The 27497-nt window shown below is 40.0% G+C and overlaps 1 protein-coding gene across 1 annotated transcript; it reads left to right on the top strand.

Annotated features, from left to right (window-relative positions):
- The first annotated feature begins 453 nt into the window (after positions 1 to 453).
- Positions 454 to 27497, top strand: trip11 (thyroid hormone receptor interactor 11). Its single transcript, XM_088925949.1, has 21 exons — positions 454 to 1039; positions 4116 to 4192; positions 5243 to 5353; positions 5538 to 5804; positions 7021 to 7089; positions 7486 to 7651; positions 8324 to 8647; positions 8812 to 8852; positions 9416 to 9514; positions 10461 to 10670; positions 10865 to 13903; positions 14473 to 14613; positions 15200 to 15393; positions 16051 to 16214; positions 16751 to 16854; positions 17120 to 17219; positions 18732 to 18813; positions 19868 to 19982; positions 23337 to 23456; positions 23566 to 23710; positions 24386 to 27497. The coding sequence occupies exons 1-21, from the start codon at positions 901 to 903 to the stop codon at positions 24598 to 24600; spliced, it is 5922 nt and encodes a 1973-aa protein (XP_088782075.1). The 5' UTR covers positions 454 to 900; the 3' UTR covers positions 24601 to 27497.

Raw genomic sequence — 27497 nt, 5'->3', positions numbered from 1 at the left:
TAACTATTAGAAATATTAGCATATACAGTAAGTAGTATATGCTAACAGCACCCAAGATAACTCTCCATATGGTACTCTGTCAATTGTACTTAAGCAAACTATAATTCTGACATAAAGCCTTTATAAAAAAAATTCTGTAGTGCGAAATTGCTGACGTTGTACTACTGTATGTATAATTTTGCTAGTTCAGAAGGTTTTAAAATGAATTAATGCTGTCATCCATATGCAGCTGGCACATTCGCACTGCGGTATTTAAATATGGACGTGTATTCACAGTAACACAAGACCTTTGTATTATTTTAAAAGAGAAACAAGCAAATTACAAACCACCCACTACCACTAGACGGACACGGACGGCTTCAAGCTATTTACAAACATTTAACCCAACAGCTTCCGAGAGCCTTGTTGGTCCTCCGGTGTCCCATGATGCTGTGGTGGCTTTACTGACTGTCCACGTATCTCGAGGAGCTCTGGCTGTCATGGCCGCCGTCGAGTTGGCAGGGGGAGATCATCAGTTTGTGCCGAGCATTGAAAATAAAAACACAGCTGTTACAGAAACATAGAGGGGGCAGGAGAGCGAGCTGTGGTATTTGGATCACCTTGCATATTTTACTGTGATCTAACTTAACTGAAACTGCCTTTCTTTTTTGACTTAGCTTTTGTAATTGTATCTTTGGTGCCGTCGTTTCAACAAGCCGCGAGTTTTCCAGTGGTATGTAGCCGGCAGCATGAGTCGCAAAGCTGGGTAATACCGCACTAGTTGTCGCTGTAGCGGCTTCCCTTTAGATGGGACTGTATTTTGACTTGTATCGGACAGGAAACGAAAAGAGCAGGCATTGAATGCTCAGTTCCCGTCGTTGTTGCCAACCCTTTTAAACGAGTTCGTCTTTTGTTGCAACGATGTCTTCGTGGCTCGGAGGGCTCGGCTCTGGGCTGGGTCAGTCTCTCGGACAGGTCGGGGGAAGCCTGTCCTCGTTCACCGGCCAGCTATCCAGTTTTACCAAAGACATTCTCCTGGAGGGCACGGAGGAAGTGGGAGGTGAGTGCGGCGTAGTGTTCTTAGTCTTCTCCGAATCGGGAACTCTGCTCGCCCTCAGCACCTGCAGTATGGTGGTCGGTGTATCCACCGTGCTCCCACACGCACATCACTGAAGCGTGGAAGTCTGTGAGGTCAATACTTAATGGGGTGCTTACTGTCTTGCTACACAAGTCCTAATTGTGATTAACCCCAGTCAGTGTCAGGTTCTCATAATCATGGAATGCAGCGTTCCATACAATTCCTCTAATGACACCATTGTCTTGCAAATTCTTGCCTTGACTTTGACCATTATTGCAAATACGGCTGTTTGTGTCTTTTTTTTAACCTTTCTTTGTGTAACTTGTACCGTCCCTGTGGTGCCATACAACGTCTTCTCAATTAGGTTTGGGAAGCCCATCTGTGAATTTTGCCTCATTTTGGGTTTTGTCAGCCTCCTGTGTCGCTCGCTTTTAAGATGCCCCATTTTAAGATTCATTTTCCAAAACTTCATTTCTGTGTGAAATCCAAATATCGAGTTTGTCTTTCTAATGTTTGGCTTGGGATGTAAAATATGCCTCTCGCAGATTACAAACTGTTAATTCCTTAGAATGTCTTTCAACCTACGTTCAAGGGAGGGGCAGTTAAGTGTTGACTACCTTATGCAAGTGTGATTTTCAAATAACATTGGGGTCCTGTTCTTTTATGAGACCTGGGAGGGGATTATTCACAGAAACATGGTGGGTTACAACAAGGCATATTTGCACAATTTCAAATATTTACATTTCATAGTAAACCAAAAAATGCCAGACTATATATATATGTTCATGTTTATCCAAATCAAAAGAAAAGGCAGGTTATGAAGCTTAAAATGTGATCTGTGCAGTGCACTTTTACTGAAGAGACAACAGCTGTTGGTGTTTCAGCGTTCACTGTCTACTAGGAACTTTGAACTGTTCATTGGAGGATCAGCCCTTAGGAAGATGTCATACTAATACAATGACATCTGAGAGTGGAAGGGTTTCTAAAGAAATACGTTTAATATTAAATATTCTAAATGTAATATTCAGTTATCATGTTGAGTGTTTGACAAACTGACATTTTTTGTCATCTTTGTGGCATAAAAAGTGACAGAAACAGTGCCAGAAGTAACCAGTCTGTTCTCTATTATCATACCCTTATTGTAGAGAATGGATATCAATGCCTGCTTCCTAAGTTTACTTTGATGCCAATGATGGAGCACATGTGACCCCCACCTCACACAGTACAGGGGATTATATATTGGTTTATTTTAACAGATATGTCATACTAGTACCATACTTGTTGTTCACATTGTTATTGTGTTTACTGTCTATTGTCTTGTCTGCTGTTCTATATATACTGCACCTGAGAGACTAATGAGAAACACTTTTCATTATACTATCCACCTGTGTAAGTATAATGACAAATAAAGTTGAATTGAATTTACCTTATAGTTTAACCCTGCTTCTCTTCCTTCAGAGTCAGAGTGGTAGGATGTATTGAAAAAGGTGAATATTAAGGCTGATTAGTCTTTTATTTTCAGTGCTAAAGATACGATGGCCGTTATGATAGCATTGAAACACAGGGACGAGCACATCCTTACTTGTTGCTGTGTCATTCAGCTCAGTTGATGCCAGGTTTGGCAGTGCTTATAAAAAGCTGCTTTGTTTCTGAGAGGGCAAGAGAAAGCAAACTTAACATTTAAACCTGAATTTCTATTTTATCCTCTAATCAGTGTCTAATAAGGCAATTTAAGTACCTTATGTGTACAAATTGCAGTTTGCATCATGATGATTTTGTGAACAAAAGACTTTTTAAAGGTTGATTCCCTGGTCGTGCATGTAGTAAAGGCATTGTTTAGGGTAAAAGCCCACAGACGTTTTCTTTGAGCTTCTGTGTAAGGATTGGCTCGGCAGTGAGTGGCTTTATACTTCTTGTACCTTTTTAGAACATGGGGCAGATAGCAGAGGGGAAATCCCATCTCAGGTGCCACTTATTCAATTTTCCTTTGAAGTGCAAACAATATAAAGAAAAGCATTTTGATTTCGTAAAAAAAAACATGAAGAAACTGATAAAGTCATTTCCTGAGATATCCTGATTTAGCATTCTGTTTATGATTAGATAACTGCTCAAGGCTGGGCACATTTTTTTAGAGCTAACTTTAGCAGTGGCAGCTGTGGTAGCAGTTTTTCTGTGCTTTGTGGCCACACAACTGGGCTGTAGCAGATACTGGTCTGTCAGTGTACCTCTAACTCTGAGAGAAATGGTAAAAGATCTGCTCCAAAAAATGACCATAAGATTGTTTCCGTAAGTGGAAAACACATTTATACAAAACCAAGAGTAGCCTAAGCATGACATGAAAGCCTTGTTTTTGTTGTGTTAATCTGCATTTCTTTTCTCTGATGTTCAGTCTATCAGAGCTCTTGTTCCTTTCCTATCTTTTATAAAGAGCAATAATGAAAACTTATGATGAGGAGTAAATTAACTAGATGATGTTTTGTAACTGTTTTAAGTGTTTTTTTCAACAACATTGGTATAACCTTGTTCTTGAAAATCTTTGTAATCGTGGTTTTGTTGTGAAAAAAAGATGCTAAATGTGTTACTAAAATACATTTACAGTTTTTTATATCATAACATTGCAAGTTCCTTTTTCTTCAAAAACATAATAGAAAAGTTAATCATATTTCTGTTTTTTTTATTGTCATGCCTTCTTTTTAATGATGTGTACATTAGAATTTGTGGTTACTTGAAAATGTAATTCCAGACTGTTTTTTGTATGCAGTTACATTTTTATGGTAATAAGTTTAGATCAAATAGAAACGGTTCTATTGTAGGTTGGTTTTTAACTCCAAAATTAGTGTCAATTTAAAAATGTTCATGTGCATCTAAGCTTAAATCAAAGTACAATTAAAGAGATCTATTGAATTATTATCGTAGTGTCTTAGGTTTTAAATGACTTCAGTGGAACTTTTCAGGGTGGGGCTCTGCCATGGACAGTATATTATTTAGCAATCTGTTAGTTGGTTTGGCTTGAGCATCTGTTTCATGTTGTACTGTATCTGCTGGTTTCCTTTCCCAGATGCTGCTACTGAACTACATGTCTCTAACTCAAAACTAATGGAAGTGGAATCAACCTATACAGCTCTGAAATCAGAGGTAATGACAATCCAGTGTCAGGTGCCACAGTACCAGCAGGGTAGCCATGAATCTACACTGGTCTGAAATCAACTTCAGGGGTAATGACAATCCAGTGTCAGGTACCCCAGCAGGGTAGTCATTACCTCAGAAATTAGAGGTAATGGCAATCCAGTGTCAGGTACTGCAGTACTAACAGTGGTATATAATATCACCCTTTTCCTGATTTCTTAAGCCTAGATTCTAGTTACAAAATTCACCTACATTTAAACAGTAGCATGGTGTTTTTGCCTGCCCAGTAGTCGCTCCCTGATGCGTCATAGACTGCTAGGCTCTTAATAATGGAATTATCTGCAGCTCATTTACTAGATATACAATGGACACCACTGTTAATAATTTTTGAAGACTGTAATACACTTATAAGAATTATTGTGCTTACTCTGAAAGGTTGCTTCTTGACAAATTCTTCTATTTAATTCTCTGCTTAAAGGGAAATTGATTTCATATGATACCACAGCAAACAGTTTGTGTTAGAGTGAAATAGTCCTTCTCTGTATTTACAGTTATTACAAGAATTTGCATTTCCTATGTGATGTTCATTTGTTCAAAAATAATAATAAACTTAATTTTTATAGCATATTTAAAAGTGGATTCTGAAAGCATGCAATAAGAGGAGATGGCAGAATTACACAACTATAATAATGGTTTGGAATAAGTAGGAAAGCACAGAGAAAGAAGAAGATTTTAAGTCTAGACTTGAAAGAGCTCAGGGAAGGTGACTTTCTGATATCCTTAGGGATAGAATTCCAGACCTCTGGGGCATAGCAAGAGAAGGCCCTATAACCCATAGTATGTAAATGGTCTTGGGGAACAAACAGGAGATCAGAAGTAGATGAACCCAGGTTGCAAGGTGAGGAGAAGGACAGTGGTACTGTACGTTAGATACTGAGGTGCCAACCCATATAGAGCCCTTTAGGTAAGCAAGAGGATTTTGAAGTCAAGACTAAACTTTATAGGAAGCCATAGCAAGGACTTGAAAAACACTCATTGCTTGTTCTGTTTGTTTTCCAGTATGAACGGTTGAGAAAGATTCACATGGAGCTCGAAGAGAAGCATGAGGCTGCAGAGATTCAGATAAAACAGCAGTCATCCCAATACCGATCTCTGCTGCAGCAGAAGGAGGTATGGTGGATAGCTGCAGTCACAGCAGTGTCTTCACACTTGGACTTTTGCTATCAAGACAGCTGCTGGCTTCACTGTATGGACATGAATTCTTCAAGCCACATTATGTTGAATATCTCTCTGAATTTGGCATCTGACCAGTATTTAAAAACTGTGCGGTTTTGTAATGAAATTCATATTTCAGGTGGAGATCAGCCATCTGAAAGCCAGGCAGAATAGCCTTCAGGATGAAGTGCAGAAGCTCCAGATGGCTGCACAGCCCACAGAACCAGCAGTCCTGCCCACCAGCACAACAGCCTCCTTCCTCCCAACCCCGGGACCTCACCCAGGCTTCCAGGGGGACGAGATGGACTTTGGAGATGTCATCTGGTCTCAGCAAGAGATCAATAGGCTGTCCAATGAAGTGTCTCGACTTGAATCAGAAGTTTCTCACTGGAAGCATCTATCACAGGTCATTGTTACAAATTTGAAATGGTCCCTTTTTTCAGAGCGGTGACATGGTTAAGAACTGTGGCCTCACAGTTCAAGGCTCCTGGGTTAAATTCAGGGTGGAGTCTACATGTTTTTCTGTTCTCTAGTTTCTTCCCACCTCCCAAGGATACGCTGACTGTATTCTAAATTCTTCCTATCTTCATTGCCACGCTGTTGACTAAATTACTTAAGGGAAGTGCTCTCAAACACCTTGCACAGGCGCTTTTTTTCATAATTCATTGAAAATGTTTTGGAAACTTAGAAACTGATTTCAGAAGTTGTGAACTGAGTGATGTTTGCTAAGCAGTAGGGCTGGGCGATATGACCTCAAATCAGTATCACGATAATTTCACACATTTACCCCAATAACGATAAATTAACGATAATTTTTTTAAAACCCTTGAAATTATATGATTACATGATATGCTGAAAGATCATGTTTTAAATATGCAAAACTATTAAAGCTGCACACACCTCATCTTGTGTTAGAGACAGCTGTTTGGGGGAATCGCTTCGGCCATGAGTGCACGTGTCAGTCTTTCTCTTTTTTTTGCACTCTTCGTGTTCCACAACATGGTTGTGTTTCAAGTGATGAAACAAGTTGCTCTTGTTACATTTGAGCACACAAACAGTTTTCCGACAGAGTTTACATCTGACTTCCCTTTGTTCAGTATCCTGTTTGCTGAAGCCAAAATATGACCAAATGATCGACACTGCATCTTTTTTAGATACCAGCTCATCTTCATTTGTGCTTGAGTCATCCGTGCCTGACTGGGGTTCATCATAAGCGCTCGTGTTGTCTCATGCCTGGCACGCTTTTTTGTGTTTGGAATGAAGAACGAAAGCTGGACGAGGCAGAAGCATGTGACTGGATATGATGACTGGCTGTTGTAGTTTTTTAAGGGGACCGCTCATGAAAGCACACTGTGGGGAAAGCTTTTACCAAACATACCGACATCTGCAAAATTAGGTCGGTGAGAGATTCTTAACGTTGGTAGCGGTACATTTTTGGTATATCGCCCTGCCCTATTAAGCAGTATGTTTTTTAGGTTTATATACTAAAAGGAGTTATGTTTGCTCATTGGAGGCCATTCTGTCAGATTCTTAGATCGTGCCCAGAGACCTATGATGTTTGCTGGTCATGTGGCAAAGGTGCTCAGTCTTTGATTTGTACCAATATATCTTTATTTTTAAAGACTTCTAAGACTCAGGGAGCAGTCAGTACTGACCAGAGTGATGTGCAGGCACTCCAAAGAACTATTAAGGTAAGAGAAACAAAAGTGTTATTCTTCTTACTTCTGCTTTGCATTCTAATATTTTAAAGAGCCCAGTGCATCAGGTTTTATGCAGTATTTTTTGATGGTGAACAGATCTCAGAGTACTTTATTTATTATATTAGTGTTAAAATGTTAGAAAAAAATAATCCTGTTTTTTTAAAAAAAGATACATTTACGGTCCAGGTTCTTCACTTACTATTCTGCGTGCTCTTGGGTCTTGTTTACCATGAGCTATGGATGATTCTGCAGTTGTTTGCTTTGGTTTTGACCTGTGATGCAGGGGGAACAAGTTGGGAATCATCTTTGTCTTTGGTTTCTGTGGAGCTGAACTTTACACAGTGTAGTTCAGGATGTCTCTTTCCCCATTTCCCCCCCGCATCCCAGGAGCTGAAGGAGACTATGAGTCGGGACATTGATGAACATCAGCACGAGCTCTCGGTACTACAGGACGCGCACAGGCAGAAAACGGCAGAGATCACGCGTCGACATAGGGAGGAGCTGGCGGAGTACGAGGAGAGAATTGAGGAGCTTGAAGAGCAGCTGCAAGCAGGTGTCAGACATCTCCTACTTTCTACAGCTAACTAGACATCATCACAAGCGTCAGGCGCTGATCTGAGACTTTACGAATGCATACTGTAGCTGATCCCAGAAGATAAGATCGCAAATATCCTGTTTACGATGTTTAAACTTAAGCCTGATTATTACATCAGGCATTGATATCTCAATGTAAACCATGAATGAAAATGTTATGGTCAGTCTCTTTTGTTACTTTCCGGAATCGGATGTTGTAATTTTAAGCTGGCTGCCATGACTGTCACAAACAGCTACGATCTGCATCTGTTGAGCAATAAGAGGAAAAAAAGCCGTAATTTGTTTACCACCAGAGAGGTGAGTCTCAGCTAGAATTTAGGTGAGGTACATTTTCATAAACACAGCATGCGTGTTCTGTACTAGCAGGTGACCTTACTGATCTTATCAGAAAACGAAAAGCTTGTATGACAATAGAGGAGCTTTGAAGTTCTAACTTTAAAGCCTTTTCTTAAAATATTGGAAATTTGCAAAGCAAGCCAGAAGGTTATTTCTAAAACTTCCACCATTGTGTATTGAGACAGATATTACGTTTTTATTTGAAATGTCAAACTTGAAATCGGAATGAATTCATATATGTAGATACATTTTTGTATTTCTGATCATCAGTGTTTTATATGTTGTTTTGTTTCAGGTGGTTCCAGCACGGGAACCCAGGAGCATTCCCAAGCGTTGGAGCTGCAGAGGACAATCCAAGCCCTGGAGGAGAGTGCACAAGAGCAGGAGAAGAAGCTGAAGAGTATGGCAGAGAGTCTCGCTGCCTCAGGGAAGAAGCAGACTGCACTGTTGCAGGAAAAGGAACTTGCCCAAGCAGAGAACAACCAGCTGATGCAAAATTATCGAAGACTGCAGAACTCTGTTGAAGAACTTCAGACTAGAGTTAAAGAACAGGAAGAGAAAGCTATGCATAAATCACACCTTGAGAATGAGATCACTGGATTGAAGAAAGCTCTGTCAGGTAACTCTGTCTTCTAGATTTGATCCAGAAAGATGTGATAAAAAAAAGTTCCTGTTGCACAATGTTTTTAACAACTTGCACTGTTGTAATTTGAAAGCATTTTCTTGCTAAACTGTTGAGTTATGACAGCTGATATGATTTAATTATTCTTCTCTTGATTGCAGCAGCGGAAAAGGAGATATTAAGGCTGAACAGCCTCAGTGTGGTATGTTGACAACTTGATAATATGTAATTGAGGCATTTGCAGGCTATATAATGAAATGTTAAGAGTAATTTGTACTGTCTGCATTTCTTTGTATTGTTAAATGTTCCAGATAGTGTTTGTTTAAATTATAATTGGTTGATTTTTTAAAAATATTTTATAACGTGATGCTTATTTTTTATAATGTAATTTATATTCTATTTTGCTAAATGAGAATCATCCCAATTTGCGTTTACAATTTTTCATGTACTTGATTTATTGTAATTATTCTTGTAGAAAACTATGCCATTAAAATCTCCAGTGGTCCACTAGATTACCTGCCTGCTGACCTAAGTGGTCAACACCACAGAAAGTTAATTTCCATCCCTGGGAGAAAAATAGCAGTGTGATGCATTTTGCACATTTATATATTACGCTAGAATAACACATTGCAGCAAGCTTCTAGGAAGACACCAGAGAAAAGCACATTGCACTGATATTTTGAAATGAAGAGAGTAAATTTAACACTTTTCCTTTAACTGCTTTTCTTGAACATGACTGTGAAAGCTTTTTTTTTGTTTTACCAGACTGAATCCCAAGCAGAAGTAGAACACGCAGACATTCTAGAACTCAATACTATAATTGAGTCCATGAGGAAAGAGAAGGAGGAGCTGGAGCAACAGAAGGTTGGTAGTCAAGAACAGTTCAGTCTCAGCCAGTAGCTATATTTGTTTCTATCTATTCTTTTTAAATATCTAAATCTAGCGATTCTTAAATTATATATATCATTTAAACATTATTAGTGACTCTTGGATTGAATTATATTTTTTTCCATCCTATTTGTTCTATGTCAGTTTTTAAATTAGGTGGCCAAATACTGAGGTGAAATGAATTATTTAAATGCAGAATGATACTATAGTTGTATTTCCAGCATGAACAGAACATGGGTTACAGAGAAGAGGGTATTCTACCCATCTGGCTTGTGTGTTTAGGTAGTTTGTCCTTAATAAAATTAGGAAATCCACGCTGCTCAGGAGAATTATTGATCTACTGCAGAATCTATCCCTGTTTGTATAAATCAGAAATGACCTTTGGTTATTGCTGGGATCTGCTACGCTCTCAGAGTTGGATATGTGCTGGTGTACATGTGGAAGTAAGGCGGGGCAGGAGGTGAGAGTACAGCCCTCCATCTCTGCTCCACATTGTATTGGATGACAGTTTGTGGTGTGCAGCAGCAGCCATCAGGCTGTATCTATAGCTAATGAAAAACCACAGCAGAATTCCATTGAGACTCTCTTCTCAGGATTAGAATCATCCAAAATGGGTGCAGCGAAATGCTAATTTTTCTTGGCGGACTATAAACCATTTCCTGCAATGTTCTGTCTGGGATACATCTGCATTTTTTGTGACTTGAAGTCAGTGTTTCCTTGTTGAACTTCAAAATTGGTATTGAGATACACAATTTAATTGCTTTACAACAGCACCTATTATGAATAGTTTGGGTCGTTTGTTGGGAAAAGGATTCACTATGAGTTGAGCGCTGAAATGCTAAACTACTTTATCACTCTCATTTCTGTTGCATGTATGTATCATGTTACTGTTCAGTTGTGATACTTTTGCCCTATTTTTCAGCTTGAGCTTCTTGAAAGGCTGAAATCTCAAGAGATGCAGGAGAATGGTACCAGAAAAAATGAGGAGCTGGATGCCGTCCTGCTGGAGGTGGAAGAACTGAGAAACAAGTTGCAAGAAAAGGAACTGGCCTTTACAGAGGGTGCCATGGAGAAGGACAGGCTGGCAACAGAAGTGGAGGAGCTGGACAGGCAGAATCAGGAAGCCAATATGGTCAGTTATAGTACATCATCCTGCATGTTATGCTACAGATTAAGGAATAACATCCCCAGATAAAAAACATTCACAGTTGCAGTATCAGTGGTATGAATCAGTTACATCAACAGGGATTTAGGGGGAGATAAATTGTTTTATGTAGGATTTTTGCATTTGGTAAGTCACAATAATGATTTCTTCTTATTTTGTAGCACCTGATTTCACTCAAGGATCAGCTGGCCCAACAGCGTAAAGATGCAGATGCTTCTATTTGCCGTCTGCAGTCTGAAGTGGAGAGCTCAAGAAAGCAGCAGAAGGACCAGGCAGCGATGCAGCAGGAGCTGGAGCAGCAGAGAGAGAAACTGCGCCAGAGCGCCTTTGCTCTCAATGACATGCACATGGGCAGGCAGCAGCTGGAGAGCACCGTCGGGGACCTGAAGGAGAAGCTGAAGAGGCTGCAGGAGGACAGCTCCCACCTTCGGAAGGAGAACTCGGAGCTGAAGAAACAGCTGCAGGAAACAGAGGAGCAACTTTCCACGGCCAGGTCGGAGCTTGCCGGGTCGAGCAAGAGTGCCGTTTGCGACGAGCAGCAGGAACAGCTGCTACAGCAGAAGGAAAAGGAGATTTCAGAACTGAAGCAGGAAATGTCCGAAAACAAAGGTTTGCTGGAAAAGGTTTCATCTGCAAATTATGAACTTAAAATGGAAAATAAAAAGCTTAAAGCGGCGCATATGGAGGCGACGGCGAAGCAGGAAGGATTGAGTCGCCAGGTTCAGGATCTCCAGGCTGCTTTACAAAAGGCCTCCTTGGAGAGAGACACGAAAGTAGAAGCTTTAAGGCTAGAAAAGAGACAGCTGGAAGCTGAGCTTAATCAAGCTGAAAACAGGTTAGCAGAACAGGCCCGGCAATACCAGCAGACTATTATGGAGCTTACAAAGGCCCGGAGCATGGATGCCACAGCTTTGCAGACTGAGCATGAGCGCATGGTTAAACTGAATCAGCAGAAGGACTGTGAAATTTCGGACCTGAAACGAGAGATCGAACAAATGGCATCCGATCACCAACAAACCAGCGAGATACTATCAACGAGTTTGTGTGGGCAGAAACAGCTGACAGAGGTGATCAAAGAGAAAGAAGCATTTATAGAGAAGCTCAAGGAAAGGGTAGGCGAAACACAGGAGGAGCTTGAAAAATGTGCCAGGGCAGCCAAAGAAGGGGACATGATTAAGCACTTACTTGACGAGAAAGAAAAGCAGCTTGGTGTGATGAAGGAAGAAAATAGTCATCTCAAAGAAGAAATTGACCGGTTGAGGGACCAGCAAAGCAGACCTCAACCCATGGCTGAGCCTAAAACTTTGGATATAATTACGGAACTGGAAACTGAGATCACACAGCTAAAAAGCAAAAATAACAACTTTGAAGAAGAGATGTTGGCTCTTAAGAAAGTAATGGAGGAACAAAAAGGAAGCCTACTGCAATCTCAGCAGTCTATTCAGATGCAACAAAATGAATTAAATCAGGCCAAAATGCGGCATGAGCAATTGACTTTGAATTATGAAAAACTGATTTCTGAGAAAGACCAAGAGATTGTTCACCTTCAGGAATCTATTGATCAACTGAAGCAACAGAGGGAAACACAGGTGATCAACACCGATTCCTCTAATATTTTGCAAGAAGATAAAACTCAGTCAATGAATGTTGAGAATGGAAATGAGAAACATGATTTCTCCAAAGTGGAAATAGAAAGATTGGTTAAGGGGATCAAAGAGAAAGAGATAGAGATTAACCTTCTCAATGAGAAGAATGTGTCATTGACCAAACAGCTGGATCAGCTGGTCGTTTCCAAAGACGAAGTGGGCAAACTCTCCCAGATCGTCCAGCAGAAGGATCTGGAGATACAAGCTCTTCATGCAAGGGTGTCTGCTGGATCACACATGCAGGACATCATGTACCTCCAGCAGCAGCTTCAAGCTTATGCGGTGGAAAGAGAACAAGTGTTGGCAGTGCTAAACGAGAAGACGCGAGAGAACAGCCAGTTGAAGTCGGACTACCATAGAATCATGGATATTGTCGCAGCCAAAGAAGCTGCTCTACTGAAGCTTCAAGAAGAAAATCAGAGGTTGTCTAATATAAGCGACACTGGGAGCCAAGAAATGGTACGAGAGACAATCCAGAACCTCTCCAGGATTATCAGGGAGAAGGACATTGAGATAGATGCGTTAACACAAAAGTGCCAAACACTGCTGACTGTCCTCCAGACCTCAAACTCTGGGTCTGAGGCCGAATCAAGTGGTGTGAGTAGCAATCAGTTTGAAGAGCTTCTTCAGGAGAGGGATACCTTAAAACAGCAAGTCAAAAAGATGGAGGAGTGGAAGCAGCAGGTCATCACTACCGTCAAGAACATGCAGCACGAATCTGCACAGCTGCAAGAGGAGCTTATAAAATTGCAAAGCCAGATCTCGGCTGATAGCGATTGTAACTCCAAACTTTCAGTCGACTACAATAGGTTGATCCAGGGTTACGAGCAGAAGGAAAAAAAGCTTGGGAACCTGAGTCAGGAACTTGCTCAGGTTCAGCAAACCATCTGCCAGCTGAGCGACACTAAGGATGTGCTGCTAGGAAAACTTGACCTGGTCGCAAGCAGTCCTGATTCGGGCACTCCTAGTGTGAGTGAAGCAGCCTGTAAAGCCACAACACCACTGGAGCAGGAAGATCAGGTGAAAAGATTGCAAAGGGAGCAGGAACGTCTACAAAAAATCCTACAGGAGAAGGACACGGTTATAAGGACTCTCCAAGAAAATAACCACCGATTGTCCAATTCTATAGCTTCGGCCTCTGAGAGCGAGCAGAGGGGACACGAAGAAGCAGCGGCAGAGATCAAGCAGGCCAAGGACAAGTTGGGGGCCCTGCAGACGTCTCTCAGAGAAAAGGACCTCTTGATTAAATCCAAAGGGGACCAGCTAAGCTCTGTGAGTGAGAGTCTGAGAAACAAAGAAAACGACAATGAAGTGTTGAAGCAGGCAGTGACCAACCTTAAAGAGAGAACTCTGATTTTAGAAATGGACATTCGGAAACTGAAAGATGAGAACGAGCAAATAATAGCAAAGTCCAGAGAGAAGGAGACAGAATTTAGAGCTTTGCAGGAGACTAACATGCAGTTTTCCATGATGTTGAGAGAGAAGGAGTTTGAATCGAATTCTATGAAGGAGAAAGCATCTGCACTGGAAAAAATGCTTAAGGAAAGAGAGCAGGTAGGTCCATGTTGTTATGTGGATACATGAGAACTTCATTTCACTTTATAGTATTCATACTGAACCTTAAAGAACTTCTGAAATATTTTTGCTACATCTGCTGAGAACACTGTTTTGTACAAACTTGAGCACAGTGCAAAATGACAAATCTGCATTTTCTGATGTGACGTACAGTGACTATCAAAAATATTCACCCTCTTGGAACTTTTACATTTTATTGTTAAATTATGAAATAATGTATTTAATTGAGATTGTTGCCATTGAAACACTATAATGTCAATGTGAAAATACAATTCTACATGTCCTCCTAAATTGATTAGAAATAAAATAACTGCATAAGTATTCATCCCCTGAGTCAATATTTGATAGAGGCATCCCTGGCAGAAATTACTGCCACAAGTTTTCTGAGAGAAGTCTATAAACTTTGCACATCTGGATATTGCAGTTTTTGCCCGTTCTTTGCAAATTTGCTTATGCTCCCTCAGAGCAATAAATTATCAGTTTTCTCTTTAGTTTTGCATAATTTCCACAAAACCTGGGTTTAATCTCACATATTGGGTTTCTAACAGGGAAAGTCAGGTGAACTAAACCAGTTGTTGAATGAAGTCAAGTCAATGCAAGAGAAAGCCGTGAAATTTCAACAGGAGAGAGACCAAGTGATGTTAGCCCTGAAACAGAAACAGATGGAAACTAGTGCTTTACAGAATGAGGTAAGACTGATGCATAATTTATTTGTAAATGGACCCAGATGGTGTAAATTGGAGAAGATACTCCTTCCTGAAAAAGCCTAAAGTATTTATTATCCATCTCTCTGGTACTGTGACAGAAGTAAAATGTGTGGCTGTTCATGTTTTGTTTTAATATTTAAGGTACTCAGATATTTCCTGCACGTTCCTCCTTATATTACAATACTGATTAAGAAGTCAGTTTGAGTAGCTAAATTGCAACCACTGTCATGAAGAAGAATTTCCATTTCCAGGTTCTGTTAGCAATATGGAAATAGTTTTTAATGATGGTCAATCAAAATAAACCCAAGACCCAAATTCTGTGCTTCTTATATCCCAAACAGTGATTCGGGCATGTACGACTCGGCAGAGACTTCACAATGCCTTTGTCCCTTAATACATTCAAGAGTTAAAATGAATCTGCATGTGAAAGTTTACACTAAAATAGTAATTTTAACGCTTGAATAATCTGATGAAGTTCACATGGGCAAAAACGGTCAGAAAGCACCGCTGGGGTATTTAGACAGGTCCACCAGGGGGCAGTATTTCACCCACTGAACTGTGCCCTCAGCTGCAGCACATGAAGGACAAAGAGCAGCGCCTGAAGCAGGAGCTGGAGAGGCTGCGCACTCACCTGATTGAGATTGAGGACTCCTACACCCGAGAGGCCGTGGCGGCCGAGGACCGCGAAACCGAGCTGAGGAGGAAAGTTGTGCTCCTGGAAGAAAAGCTGGCTTCCTCTTCCAGCGCTGTGGAGAGTGCGAGGTAAAGTTACAGGCGTGGTACCTGCTAGCTGCTTGCTCATGGTTTCAGCAGCTACACATCGCACCATCTCTAGAAGTAGATGTTAAAAGAGGGAAAGAATTATAACTAATTTTTTTATAAAAAAAATAGGGGCTCATTGACTCAATATTTCTATGTTCTGTTTCATGGAGGAAAGCTGCAGACATTTCATTGACTATTTGTTCTTTTCCAGTAATTTAAATACGCATATTTTGGAGCATTACACAACTATAGAGTTTCGCTAGTAGTCAGCACAATATATATATCAAATAATATAAATATTTAAAGGTGCACATATAATGAGAACAGAAACATTCTTTCACTTTCTTTACAAAAGTGTCCATAAGAAATAGCAAGAAATGGAGCACTTGCACTTTATCTCTGATGCAAAACAGATTTACTTCAAGCCTAAAAATGCAAAGCGTTGTGTTATTTTATTCCAATAAATTAAAGCTTCAAACCCCAGTTTTCTCCCTACTGAGAATTTGAGACCTGCCTCCTTCTGAGTCCTGCATGTCCTATAAATTCAAGTGCGCATTATTAAAACATTCCCTCTTGTAAGGGAAAGCCCTTTCAGGAAATTACTATTTTACAGTTGGATTTTGGCAGGATTCTGTAATTCTTTTTTAACCCTTGCAGCCACCAAGCTAGTCTGCAGGTGGAGTCCTTGCAGGAGCAGTTAAACACTGTTGCCCGTCAGCGCGATGAAGCCCTGATGCAGCTCCGTACCTCACAGGAGCAAGTGAACCAGTATGCAGTTTCCCTCTCCAACCTGCAGATGGTGCTAGAGCAGTTTCAGCAAGGCAAGTCAAACCTGCTGTGGTTCGGTTTATCCTGTACGTATTTAAACTTGCACGGGCTTCTCCCTTGACATTTGAGAATGGTCTTTTTGCTTAACCACTTCATAGGTTTATGTGTAAATATTGTGTTAATTATTTATCAAAGAGACTGATATTCACTTTGTGCGGTCCCAGAGTCTTTAAAGGGTTGTTAGCTTTAAATAAATCCTCCAAATGCTGCTTACTGTATATGCTTTGCTCATCTACGATTCATGTTTAGTTAAGTGCATTTCACTAAAGTCCTTATTAGAAGTGAATTTCCACAGATAAACATGCCACAGTCTGTGTAATATCTTTTTTTATGTATGCTTTATTTGGATAACACCTTTATCATCTTTGCTGGAATAACTGATTACACACAAAAATTGATGTACTCTGTTGCGTAATCTGTCACTTGCATATGTTTATGCCTGATATTTAAGAAGATTGGTGTCTTTCTCATTCCTAAACCATACAGTTTATAGCAGTAATGTATTAGTGAACCTGTATTCGTTTTCCAGAGGAGAAGGCCATGTATTCAGCAGAGCTAGAGAAGTACAAAAAGGAAAGGGCAGAATGGAAGAGGAAGGCAGAAAAGCTGGAAGACAGACTGGCTGCCATGCAGGTATGGGATTAGAACGGCTTCCACAGCCCAGTAACTTTTCTCCCACTTAAACACAGTATCTTTTGTCATTTATTTTTTCCCCTGACCTTTCTGTTAGAGTTAATTTGGCAAAATGACTGTAACTAAGCCCAGACAAATCGCTTGCCTTTCTATCAGTTCTGCTTTGTGAAACAGTTTTGTTGTTGAAAAATATTTTTATAGCTGATGTGGGGGTCTTAAAATAATAGGACTGTTCTGGGATTTTGGCCATTTCCTTTCCACCCAGATTAATCTCGATGAAGCCAATGCAGCCCTCGAGTCAGCTTCAAGACTGACAGATCAGCTCGACCTGAAAGAGGAGCAGATTGAAGAACTACAAAAACAAGGTTAGGCTTTGTTTTGCTTCTTGGCTTGGTGAGGAAAAAAATACCCGTATCTTTTTTTTTAAAGAGCAAATAAGAAACCTAATTCCATTAGAATCCTCAGGGGCATTGACAAAGCCAACCCAGTGAAATTCTTCAGAATGAAAAGTGAAACATGAACCAGAGGGCGCACGTGGAAACTTCATGTATTTAAAACGGAGAAAAGGAGGCACTTCTTTACCCTGAGGGTTGTGGGAGTCTGGAACAAGCTGCCCAGCTGTGTTGTTGTGGCTTCTCTCACAAACTCCTGTCTTAGATGTAAGACATTTAAGGCAGCATCTATTCTTCATGAAGTCTTTCTAGTTGATGTCTATGTAGTGTCAATGCTAATTATGCTTAATCCACCTTTTTTATCTTTCATTAAATCGGAATTGGCTACATTTGACAAGATCAATTACCAGATATTAGCGTGGATTTAATTGTGACCCTATACTGAATCAGCAGGTCTCTGAACTTTCATATTATTTGATCTTGATAATCTAAATGCAGATTCATTGTATGGATTTCAGCATTTGTAATCCCTGAAAATATTAGTTCCTCAGCTCCCCACAAAACATGTGCCTGTTTCAGTGTATGTGTTTGTTATAAATAGTTTGAAAAATTAAGTGTTAGGTAGTTGAAACTCTGAAAACGATTATACACCCTTAGTCTTCAATAAGAATCTGAAGATCTCTGTCAGCCTCAAAAGTGGCATCCTGAAAAAATGATTTGAGATTTTGCTTTGTCTGCACCTGTGAACCTGTGTAGAATTATACATGTCAGGATAAGCTCATATAAAGGATACTAAAAGTATAAAAATCTGAACAGTAGTCGGTTTGCTTTTTTGCATTTATATATATATAGTTTGTCTTATTATGAAGGCAGATTTTGTTTTGAACGGTTCTCCATTGTCAAAAGTATAGTATCTGCTGTGCTGTTTCTGAGGATTGTTCCCAGAAACTGCCATTAATTTTATAATTTACTCATTTTCCCAAATGTGAAAAGTAATAGCTCTGTGAGCACAGAATAACAAATCTCATGAACAAGACAATCTGACAGCATGTTTAATACAGCTGACAGCAGCCATAATTCACTTTCTGTTCCTAACAAACTGGCGAACCCCAAGTTGTCCTGCCCCATTTGTCTTGTTCAGTCACACGATAGTTTCAGCTTTATCAACCTCAGACAAACACAGCTTCCTACTAGATTACATCACAGTTAAATTCCCAGACAGTTCTTATGGTCTTGTACTATATTAAATGTTAAAATCAAAATAAGAAATGCTGCCCTTTTTTGCAGTTTGCCTTAAATAGTTAACTAATTGAGTGGTACATGTCTGGAATACTGCTCCCGGTTCCAGAGCTTTGCTTTTTTTGGCAAAGGTTTGTGAAAAAAATGTCAGCTTCAGAAGACGCGTTATTAATCTTTCAATTGTATGGAATTTCAGATACTGTGAATGTCTAAAACAAGGCTTGAGAACTGTGCTGTGTTTTCTAGTGGCACTCAGACAAGAGATGCTGGAAGAGGCTCAGAATAAGCTCATGAACCTCCTGAACAGCACCGAAGGAAAAGTAGACAAGTAAGTTCTGAATTTAAGACTAAAAATAAACAGATCAAAATAGTATAATATTTAGGCTTAATAGGTGCTTGTTAAAAAAAAGCACAGGTTGAGCTCTGTTATCCAAACAAAATTTGTAGTCAGGGCTATGTCAGGTTCTCAGAGCAGCAGTGCACGATTCACAGCTGAGCACCCCAGGGGCTAGGCAGGCCTGAGTCTGCCATGGTCTCGCTGGCTAACTGTGCCAGAGTAACTCCATTGGCTTGCCTGGTGCATGTAAATGTGCAGTGCTTTTGGTGAGAGACCTCAGTCCTCCAGTAAGTCCTAGGTCTGCTTTAGGTACTGTGGTGAGTGGTGCATGGGGTTTACAGTGCACGAGTCAGCAGATTCTTCCTGGTGTGAGATAAGATCACTTTATTGGACATATACAATTTCTTGTATTAGTTATTTTTCTTTTTGCATACCCCAACTTGCTCTCCATGAGACGCACAGAGAGGGAGAGAAGCTTGGGGTCAGAGTACAGGGTCAGCCATTTATACGGCGCCCCTGGGGCAGTTGGGGTTAGGAGCCTTGCTCTGCCAGCCGCAGGATATGAACCGGCAACCTTCCAGCCACAGGGACAGATCCTTAGCCACAGAGCCACTGCACTGCTCCACCGCACTGACCCGAGCGTTGCAGGGGTCAGCCCAGCTGTTTGACAATTACCGATTACAAACGAAAATAAAGTCTCTTTGATTAAAATAACACAACCAATTACCATTTAATGAAGCCAGCACTGTAGTTACTGTCAAAACTTTTCTCAGGCTAGCTTAAATATTCTAAGCCTAAGGCAAAAAAGTCATCACATAAGAATACAAAAGGTTCTGTATAATTGCCTTTTAGTCTCTTCAAATATGTACAGTGAAGTGCAGATTGAGCTAATCTTCTTACCAGTGAAGCTTTTGTAACGTGGCAGTGTGAGGTTAAAAGATTGTACGTTGGTAATAGTGCCCATTAAAATGGGCTCAATAAAACATTGATAAAACGTGTGACCACTGTGCTCGTCGGGTAACCTGAGCCTCCTTCGTCTTTCCAGGGTTTTGATGAGGAACTTGTTTGTCGGGCACTTCCACACTCCGAAGAACAAGCGGCACGAAGCCCTGCGGCTAATGGGAAGTGTGTTGGGGCTCAAGAAAGATGAGATGGACAAGGTATGGAGTGGCCAGGAACCTGCTGTTCCTAACCTGTTTACTACAAAGTAATATGTCTTTCTGAAATCTGGCTGCTGATGACATCATAATATTATTTCTATTATTTCTGTTATTCTAATATTTCTGATATTAGAGTGGTTCAGTTTTAAAAGAATGTTAATAGATATAAGCCAGTGTATTTGAATTATCCAAAGATACTGCTTACAAATTGTAGTCAAATCTTTAATGCTTTGATCTATCTGGGAGAGAGAATGCAATGTGAATAGCTGTTATATATCGGTCAGATGGCTTTCTCTTATTTGTAGCCTTTCTCATTGTGATTGCCAAAACATTTAGCAGTTCGAGTCTATGCTGTTCCTAAAGGAATTAATTCATTCACATTAGAATGTAACAGTGTAAGCAGTATGGTTACCATCTACAAGGAGAAAGGAGACCCAATGGAGTGTAAAAACTATAGAGGAATAAAACTTCTGGAACATGGATTGAAAATCCTGGAAAAAATTCTGGACAAGAGACTCAGGAAGATAGTCAGGATCCACAACTCACAATGTGGATTCTCAGCGGGGAAAAGCACAACAGATGCCATTTTTGTGATGAGACAGTTACAGGAGAAGACACTAGAGAAAGGGAAAAAGCTGTATGTGGCCTTTCTGGACTTAGAGAAGGCATATGACCATGTGCCCAGAGAGGTGGTGTATTGGTGCTTGAGGAAGAAAGGAGTACCAGAAAGCATGGTGAAGTTAGTTCTAGCAACCTATAGAGATGCAACTACGAAGGTGGTCACACAACGGGGAGAGACAAAAGAGTTTGAAATCACAGTTGGAGTACACCAGGATCAGCACTAAGTCCTTTCCTTTTTATAAACATTATTGACACACTGACAGAGGAGGTAAGAACAGAAGTGCCTTGGGAACTCATCTTTGCTGATGATGTGGCACTGATGGCAGATTCAGAAGTAGAACTACAGGAGAAAGTGTTCAAATGGCAGAGGAGTCTGGAAAAGGGTGGACTGAAAATGAATGCAGAAAAATCTGAAATAATGGTAATGGAGAGAAGAGGAGATACTATGACCAATGTTGAGGAGACAAATGGAGGAAAACTGAAACAGGTTGATGGCTTTAAATACCTTGGATCAAAACTGGTAAAGGGAGGAGAAACACTGGAGGCAGTAAAACAAAGAGTGAAAGCTGGATGGAACAAGTGGAGAGAAATAACTGGAATAATCTGTGACAGGAAAATTCCTAGAAAGTTAAAGTGCAAAATGTACAAGACTGTGATTAGACCTGTACTACTATATGGAGCTGAATGCTTGGCAGTTGGAAAGAGGGAAGAGAACTTGATGAGAAGAACTGAAATGAGGATGTTGAGATGGATTCTGCAGATTTCAATGAAGGATAAGATCAGAAATGAAGAAATCTGAAGATGCTGCAGCCTAATGATCTTTATATGCAAAACTCCAAGGTGTATATGTTTAAATATTGGTGCCTGTTGTAAAGTCCCACTCTGTATTTTAAGACTTTAACGGGTAAAACATGGTTGCTGCGGTGAATCACTCCGAGTTCAAATCTAAATCCTTTGCCGAATTATGTAGAGATCTCTTACAACTGGTCACCACGGACCAGCTACATCACGCACTTATGAGCAGGTTCAAACGCGTGACGCATATCTTTATCAGCAACTTCTGATAACCTATCGTGTGGAGATATACGCGTTTGATTTTGAAGTGGTGACATTGTTTAAAACACTGCAGTGATTAAGATTTCGCGCTTTGGTGCACGCCAGTGATTTAAATGAGCCTTTGGCATCACGGTTGAATGGGAAATCGGTTCGTCAATTCCTCCAGAGCCTGTGAGATCCTGTGGTTTTCATTCTGCCGCTGATCATAACCACGTGATTGAACTGATAGGATAAGAAGCCTTATCACCTAGTGTTTTTAGACCTCAGTCAGTGGCTAATTAAAATGCGAGTGTCATTAGGTTTAAATGTTTTGAAAAACGGATTCTGTAGTTGTGTGTAAGGTTTGTAAGTTGATTGTCGACGAGATGTACTCTTAACAGTGCATCTGCTGGAAAAACATGGGTGACTACTTGAGCACTCTTTGCTGAACTCCATTAAACACTGACAATACTGGAGATACCTGTAAAAAAAATGTAAACCTGGGAGCCTGCAGTTCTGAAAAATAAAAGGTACATTCAAGTGACATAGGAAAATCTTGCCCAAACTCTTAACAATGCAGCTGAGTGGGGTGTGCAGTTGGCATTTGCAATTCTGAACGCTCAATGCCAACTGAGTGATTTTTTCCTGGCTCTTGTAAATACTGGTAATCCATCTTGTTGCACACAAGACAAGTGAGCATGATCCTTTTGAATCAAAACATTAGAGTATTTTTTCATGTTTTATTTCTTCTTGAACAAAACTCCAGAGGCAACCTGGTATAGTGTACCTGCTTTGAACTTTGGTTTGAGTTGTTATCCTGCAGTTTAGAAAACTAGGCATGGTTTTATGTTTAAACGAATCCTGGCATTATGGTAAAAAAATGAGTAGTGACATTGTACGTTGGTAAGCTCAAATGGCACTGCTGCAGTGCTTAATTATATCTTAACAGAGCAGACAATAAATCAAGCAAAAGGATAGGATAAGTAATCTTACTCTGCCATGTGTTATATACGTGAAGTCAGGCCACTGCTCAAAAAAGTCCTTGAAGAAACTATTTCCTTATTCATGAATGTTGGCAGAAACAATGGGAAAGGTTTCCAACTATTCAGAAGAATTACCCAACAGTTTAAAGAAAAACAGATTTCAGAATGAGTGGTAAATTCAATTACACTTCTCCTAAGGCCTGTTTTATTGCTTTCAGTCTTGTTCCACTTCATTGCCTTTATTCCTTTAGGCTGTTAAAATTCTCCACTCTAGATGTCTTTTTCTTTGTGAGTTATTCAGTGTCTTACGACCTCCAAATTAGTTCCATCAGCTCATCTGTGAGGTCTTCAGCCACTACTTAGTAAAAAAAAAAACAACAGGATCCCTTCAGTTGGAGGAAGAATCTGCTACAAGGATCTCAGCACTTCAGAGCCATATGATGTGCAGAAACAGCATGTCATGGACCAGATCAACAACTCAGGGCAGTCTTTTCTACTCGGCAACATTCCCAAACTGAAGCAGACGCCTGGTTTTCCAGGACCGGCCTCTTCAGTAATCTCTGGACATACAGATAAGATGATCTTGGAAGACAGTCAACTTTGACTGCAAGGGATGCCAGTATAGTTCAAAACCAGAACTGCCATCTCAGCTGTATAAATATTCTGTTTACAAAAACTGTTGCATCCTCATTTTCCTTATTCTTTGTTTCTACAGCTTTTGTTAGAAGAGCCTCACGGTGTAACTGGGTGGGTATCCAGTTGGTTGGGGGGCCGAACTGCTCAAAGTGTCCCCAACACTCCACAAAGACCTGGCCATTCATCACAGATGAACAGCGTAAGGAATGCATTCTTGCAGATTTATTGTAATTTTCTGACCATCATCTCGTAACAACATATTTGAAAGATTTCATGATTTTGCCCTCATGCTTTGTTTGACTGTGCAGTCCTTCTCTGAGATGTTTGTGAAGTTTTTGGAGGTGGAGTCCAGGCCCACTGCTCCCCCACTCCGACTGCCTGTGTACGACATAAAGCCTCTGACTGCACACCCTCCTGGCCAGACCTACAGCAGCACAGGGAGCTCTGCCTCAGGTGTGTACAAGCAGAGCCCGAGACCTGTATACTGCACAGTACAGTCCCAGTGCTGAGAGACGTTTGCCTTTGTCTTTTAATTTGAATCACCTATTTAAAACGAGGAAGATAAAATTTAGCCGGTCTTGACCAGTAAAGGCAGGTGCTGATGCCACAGTCTGAGTACTGTAATCCAGATGCCAGTCCTCGGGCAGAAGCACTTGGTTGTTAAAGCTGGGAGGGCATGAGTCCCCCCAGCACACTGCAGAAACTCAACATTACTCTGGTCTACATTACCTCTGCTGCAGATGCTCTTGAGCTCGCAGCCAGAGGTTTGGCAGAAGGTTCTAGCAGCACGTGTTTCAGGGGAGGAGTGAGCCATGCTGGTATTCGAGTCCATAATGATAGAGCCAGATTCATTACCACATAAGGAGTATAAAAGTGTTGCTGGTTCTACATAAGGGATAAAGGAAACCAAAAGTGATATTGTGTGGTAAAAATTGTGAGTCTGTAAAAGACCAGTCAGTTGTTTTATTGCAGCTTTAAATAATATCCACGATTGTATTCCCAGTTTAACTAAAAATGGCTTTATTACCTTGGGATACAAGCTGAGCGATTCTCTTCCACGTTGCCTCATCTTTCTCCCATTGACCAGTCGTAGTGTTAGTATTCAGAGTGCGGCCTAATATTTTCCAGGGGCGTCTGGAGCTGCGAAAAGACCGGAGTCCAGTCCGTTCCTGGCGCCGCGGTCGGCGGCTGTGCCCCTGATGACCTCAGCTGCCACAGGGGCGGGAGCGGGTGGCCACCTGCTCATGAAGCCCATTTCCGACTCCTTGCCCACCTTCACGCCGGTGCCAGTGTCTGCCGATGCCAGTGCTGGAGCTGTACTGAAGGACCTGCTCAAGCAGTGAGGGGCTGGGCGTCCCGCCTCACTAAAGCACTTTATAATCCAGAGCCGGGCACCACAGCAGCCACAATAAACACAGGTTTTCCTGTCTCGAGTTGCTTTTCAAGTACTGTATTAGGGTAATTGCTTTAAACGCTCTAATTTTATTTGGAATCTCTTTGCTCCAAATTTTGACCAGTGTTGAATTCTCTAAGGTGCTCTTGCAAAGAACTACAGCTAAATCATAACATCCCCATTCACGGCAACAAGACTGCTTTCAAAGTATGCTGCCCCAGTGTAAATGTTATTTTCTTCTTTCTCTTCTGTTTTGAAAATCATAATTATATTTAAGTGAAAGGCATTCAAAGCTATCTTTTGTTTTCCACACCTATTTTTTTTTCCTTGATTGGGATCTACATTCTCTGAAATTCTCTCACGTTGTGCACCAGGAGCAAAAGTTCCGGAAAATCCGCCTGAAGGTTTTCTGCTTGATAGTTTTTCTCAAATAAACGAAGTAGAAAATATGAGTAGACTTAAATGTTCAGGTTCGGGCTTAGATACTTCTTTAATTTGGAACTGCACATCAGTTTCATCTCTAAAACTGCAAATTGTGTACGAGATAAATAACATTGGTTTGTTTGTATATTTTTATAACAAATTCTAATGTGTACACAGAGTTCTTTAAATATGATTCATTTTGAATGTGTTTACAATATGCCCACATTTGTAAATCTTAAAAGTCTGTATCCCTTGAGATTTTAAGTTCACCTTCTGTCACATGCACATTTTAAGTTTTGGCGCAGGGGAAGTCATAGATTTATAAGGCACAGCATCTGTTAAAACTATAAGGACACTTATTTAAAATTCTCTTATGGATTTATAAGGAATTGAATTACAATATTGAAAGTATATGGGTTAAGCAATAATTATAGGTTTGAACTGTATGCAAAACATGTAAAAGTAATTGTAAGCTGTGTAAATATGTATATTTCTCCCTCATATAGAATGGCATCTGGAAAAGTATATAAACTAGAAAAAAGTAATTCCCTTTAGCTGTCAGAATTTAACATTTTAAAAGGTTTCTATGTAGGTTGGAAAAACTATTTCTGATGCATATGAAACATTTACTGTTTAGGAGCTGAAATCTGTGTATAAGATTGTAGATTTAGTGTGTAAAATATATTCCTCCTAATGGTCACAAAATGTTAAAAATGTAATGATCTCACTGCCATTCCTGTATATTTTGTAACCATAGTCAGCAGCTGTGCACATTACAGGCAATATTAAAAAAGGATTGCATTCTCCTATACTAACCAATTTTATGATCTTTTGAAATTAATGATAGCATGATTTAAAGTAGAGTCACCATTCCTATTTTCAACCTTTTTTAAAAGTTCTAAATCTGTTTTTTCTGTAATTTACAGAAAAGGCAGGCAGGTGCTCTGACAATCACAATGTCAAAGCCTTAATGCAATGTTATTCTTGTTACCTGCCAGAGGACCATTATCCACTAGTGTCCTTGTGTGGGAATTACGGTGACTGTGATGAACAGAGATTTATGCACTTAAAAATAAAATGGTGTACCTTCCATGATATCCTGAAAATGTAGGCTTAATACCCTCTGTAGGTTCATTGGGACGAGTCACAGAAGATAATTTCCTTCTTCTCCCATTTTTCCTTTTGCATGTTTTCTCATTAGTACATACTGTATGTATCAGGAACCATCATGTTTTTCCAACAGTTACTGCCTGTTTTTTTCTGGGTTTCCTAAAGCTGGCTATCCGAAATCAAATCCAGTAGGTTGTGTACACATGAAAATCTTCATTTTGTTAAAAACTTGGAATAATTTCGTATGGTGAAATTAAGTAATTTGGTATGTAACGATGACTTTCATCTCTCAGAGGCTGGTTTTTCTTTAATTGAATAAAGTCCTTGCTTAATTGATCAGTAACTTCAATGTTCTCAGTCTTTACAAAACTGGTAAATAAGGCTGACCTGTTAGACTTGCTTATGTAGGTGTGTTCAGGACCAGGCTTAATAAACCACTGGTTTATCGTGTCACAGAATCGATGTGCCCAAATATTTTTATGTAGTAAGTTTATTCCCAGGATTTCTCTAATGGGCAGTATTTATGCAGAAAACCTCATTGCTTTTTCTACTGCAAAATGTTTTGCTCGCTTCTGAAGCTTCTTCAAAAGAAAAAATGAAGGTGTAGGTATCACATTGTTAAACAGAATTCTGAATTTCCTATAAGACTGTTTAATAAGTTCCTATATTGTTTTAGGTCTTAGTAAAATGTTTAAAATTAATCATATAGACTTGAATGCAGTGAAATGTTTTTTGTGTGGCTGCAGACATGGATACAAAACCATTTATTGAGTTTTAGGCACAAATTGTTCTCAGTCTTTGACTATGTTATACTACACTGGGGAAGCTGGGTCTTCATAAGTAGTTTATTTTTGTATCTGGTCTTAAACAGTTTGCAGACACAGATCAGACTTTAAAGGGAAAAATTGTTTCAACCATCTGCAGATTCCATTTTAGAAGGATATATAATTTCAAAGTGAGCACTTTAATAGCTAGTAAATGTTTGGAGCGCTGGCATCATTGAAAAACTTGGGGGGCCTCATTTATAAAGATCTGAATGAAACTTAATTTTTCCTTGACCTATTGTATAAGCTTGTACATGTACCAGCTTTTACTATGTATGAAGATGATGCATTGCAAGATATTAAGGATAATACAACTTTATACCACTAAATGTTCAGGTGGTATAATGTATTTATATATAAAGCAATCATTAATAGAATGTACTGGAAGGTGCATTGTGCCATAAATAATTGTAAATAAGGATGCAAATTGTCCTGGGTAGAACTAGAATCTGTTTTTGACTTGTTTACATGTCAATTAAAATATATTCTC

The sequence above is a fragment of the Atractosteus spatula genome, chromosome 9 (genome assembly GCF_055471065.1).
Source record: "Atractosteus spatula isolate fAtrSpa1 chromosome 9, fAtrSpa1.hap1, whole genome shotgun sequence".
In the NCBI taxonomy this organism is placed as follows: Eukaryota; Metazoa; Chordata; class Actinopteri; order Semionotiformes; family Lepisosteidae; genus Atractosteus; species Atractosteus spatula.
The sequence above is the reverse complement of the archived record's forward strand: the minus strand, read 5'-3'. Positions and strand labels throughout refer to the sequence as shown.

What these genes read in the sequence shown, in the direction of transcription:
- trip11 (XM_088925949.1), top strand. Translation starts at nt 901, where the DNA reads ATGTCTTCGTGGCTCGGAGGGCTCGGCTCTGGGCTGGGTCAGTCTCTC. An exon ending in TGAAGAGCAGCTGCAAGCAG is followed by an intron (nt 7,652 to 8,323) that starts GTGTCAGACATC and finishes GTTTTGTTTCAG; the next exon opens with GTGGTTCCAGCACGGGAACC. An exon ending in GGCTGAACAGCCTCAGTGTG is followed by an intron (nt 8,853 to 9,415) that starts GTATGTTGACAA and finishes TTGTTTTACCAG; the next exon opens with ACTGAATCCCAAGCAGAAGT.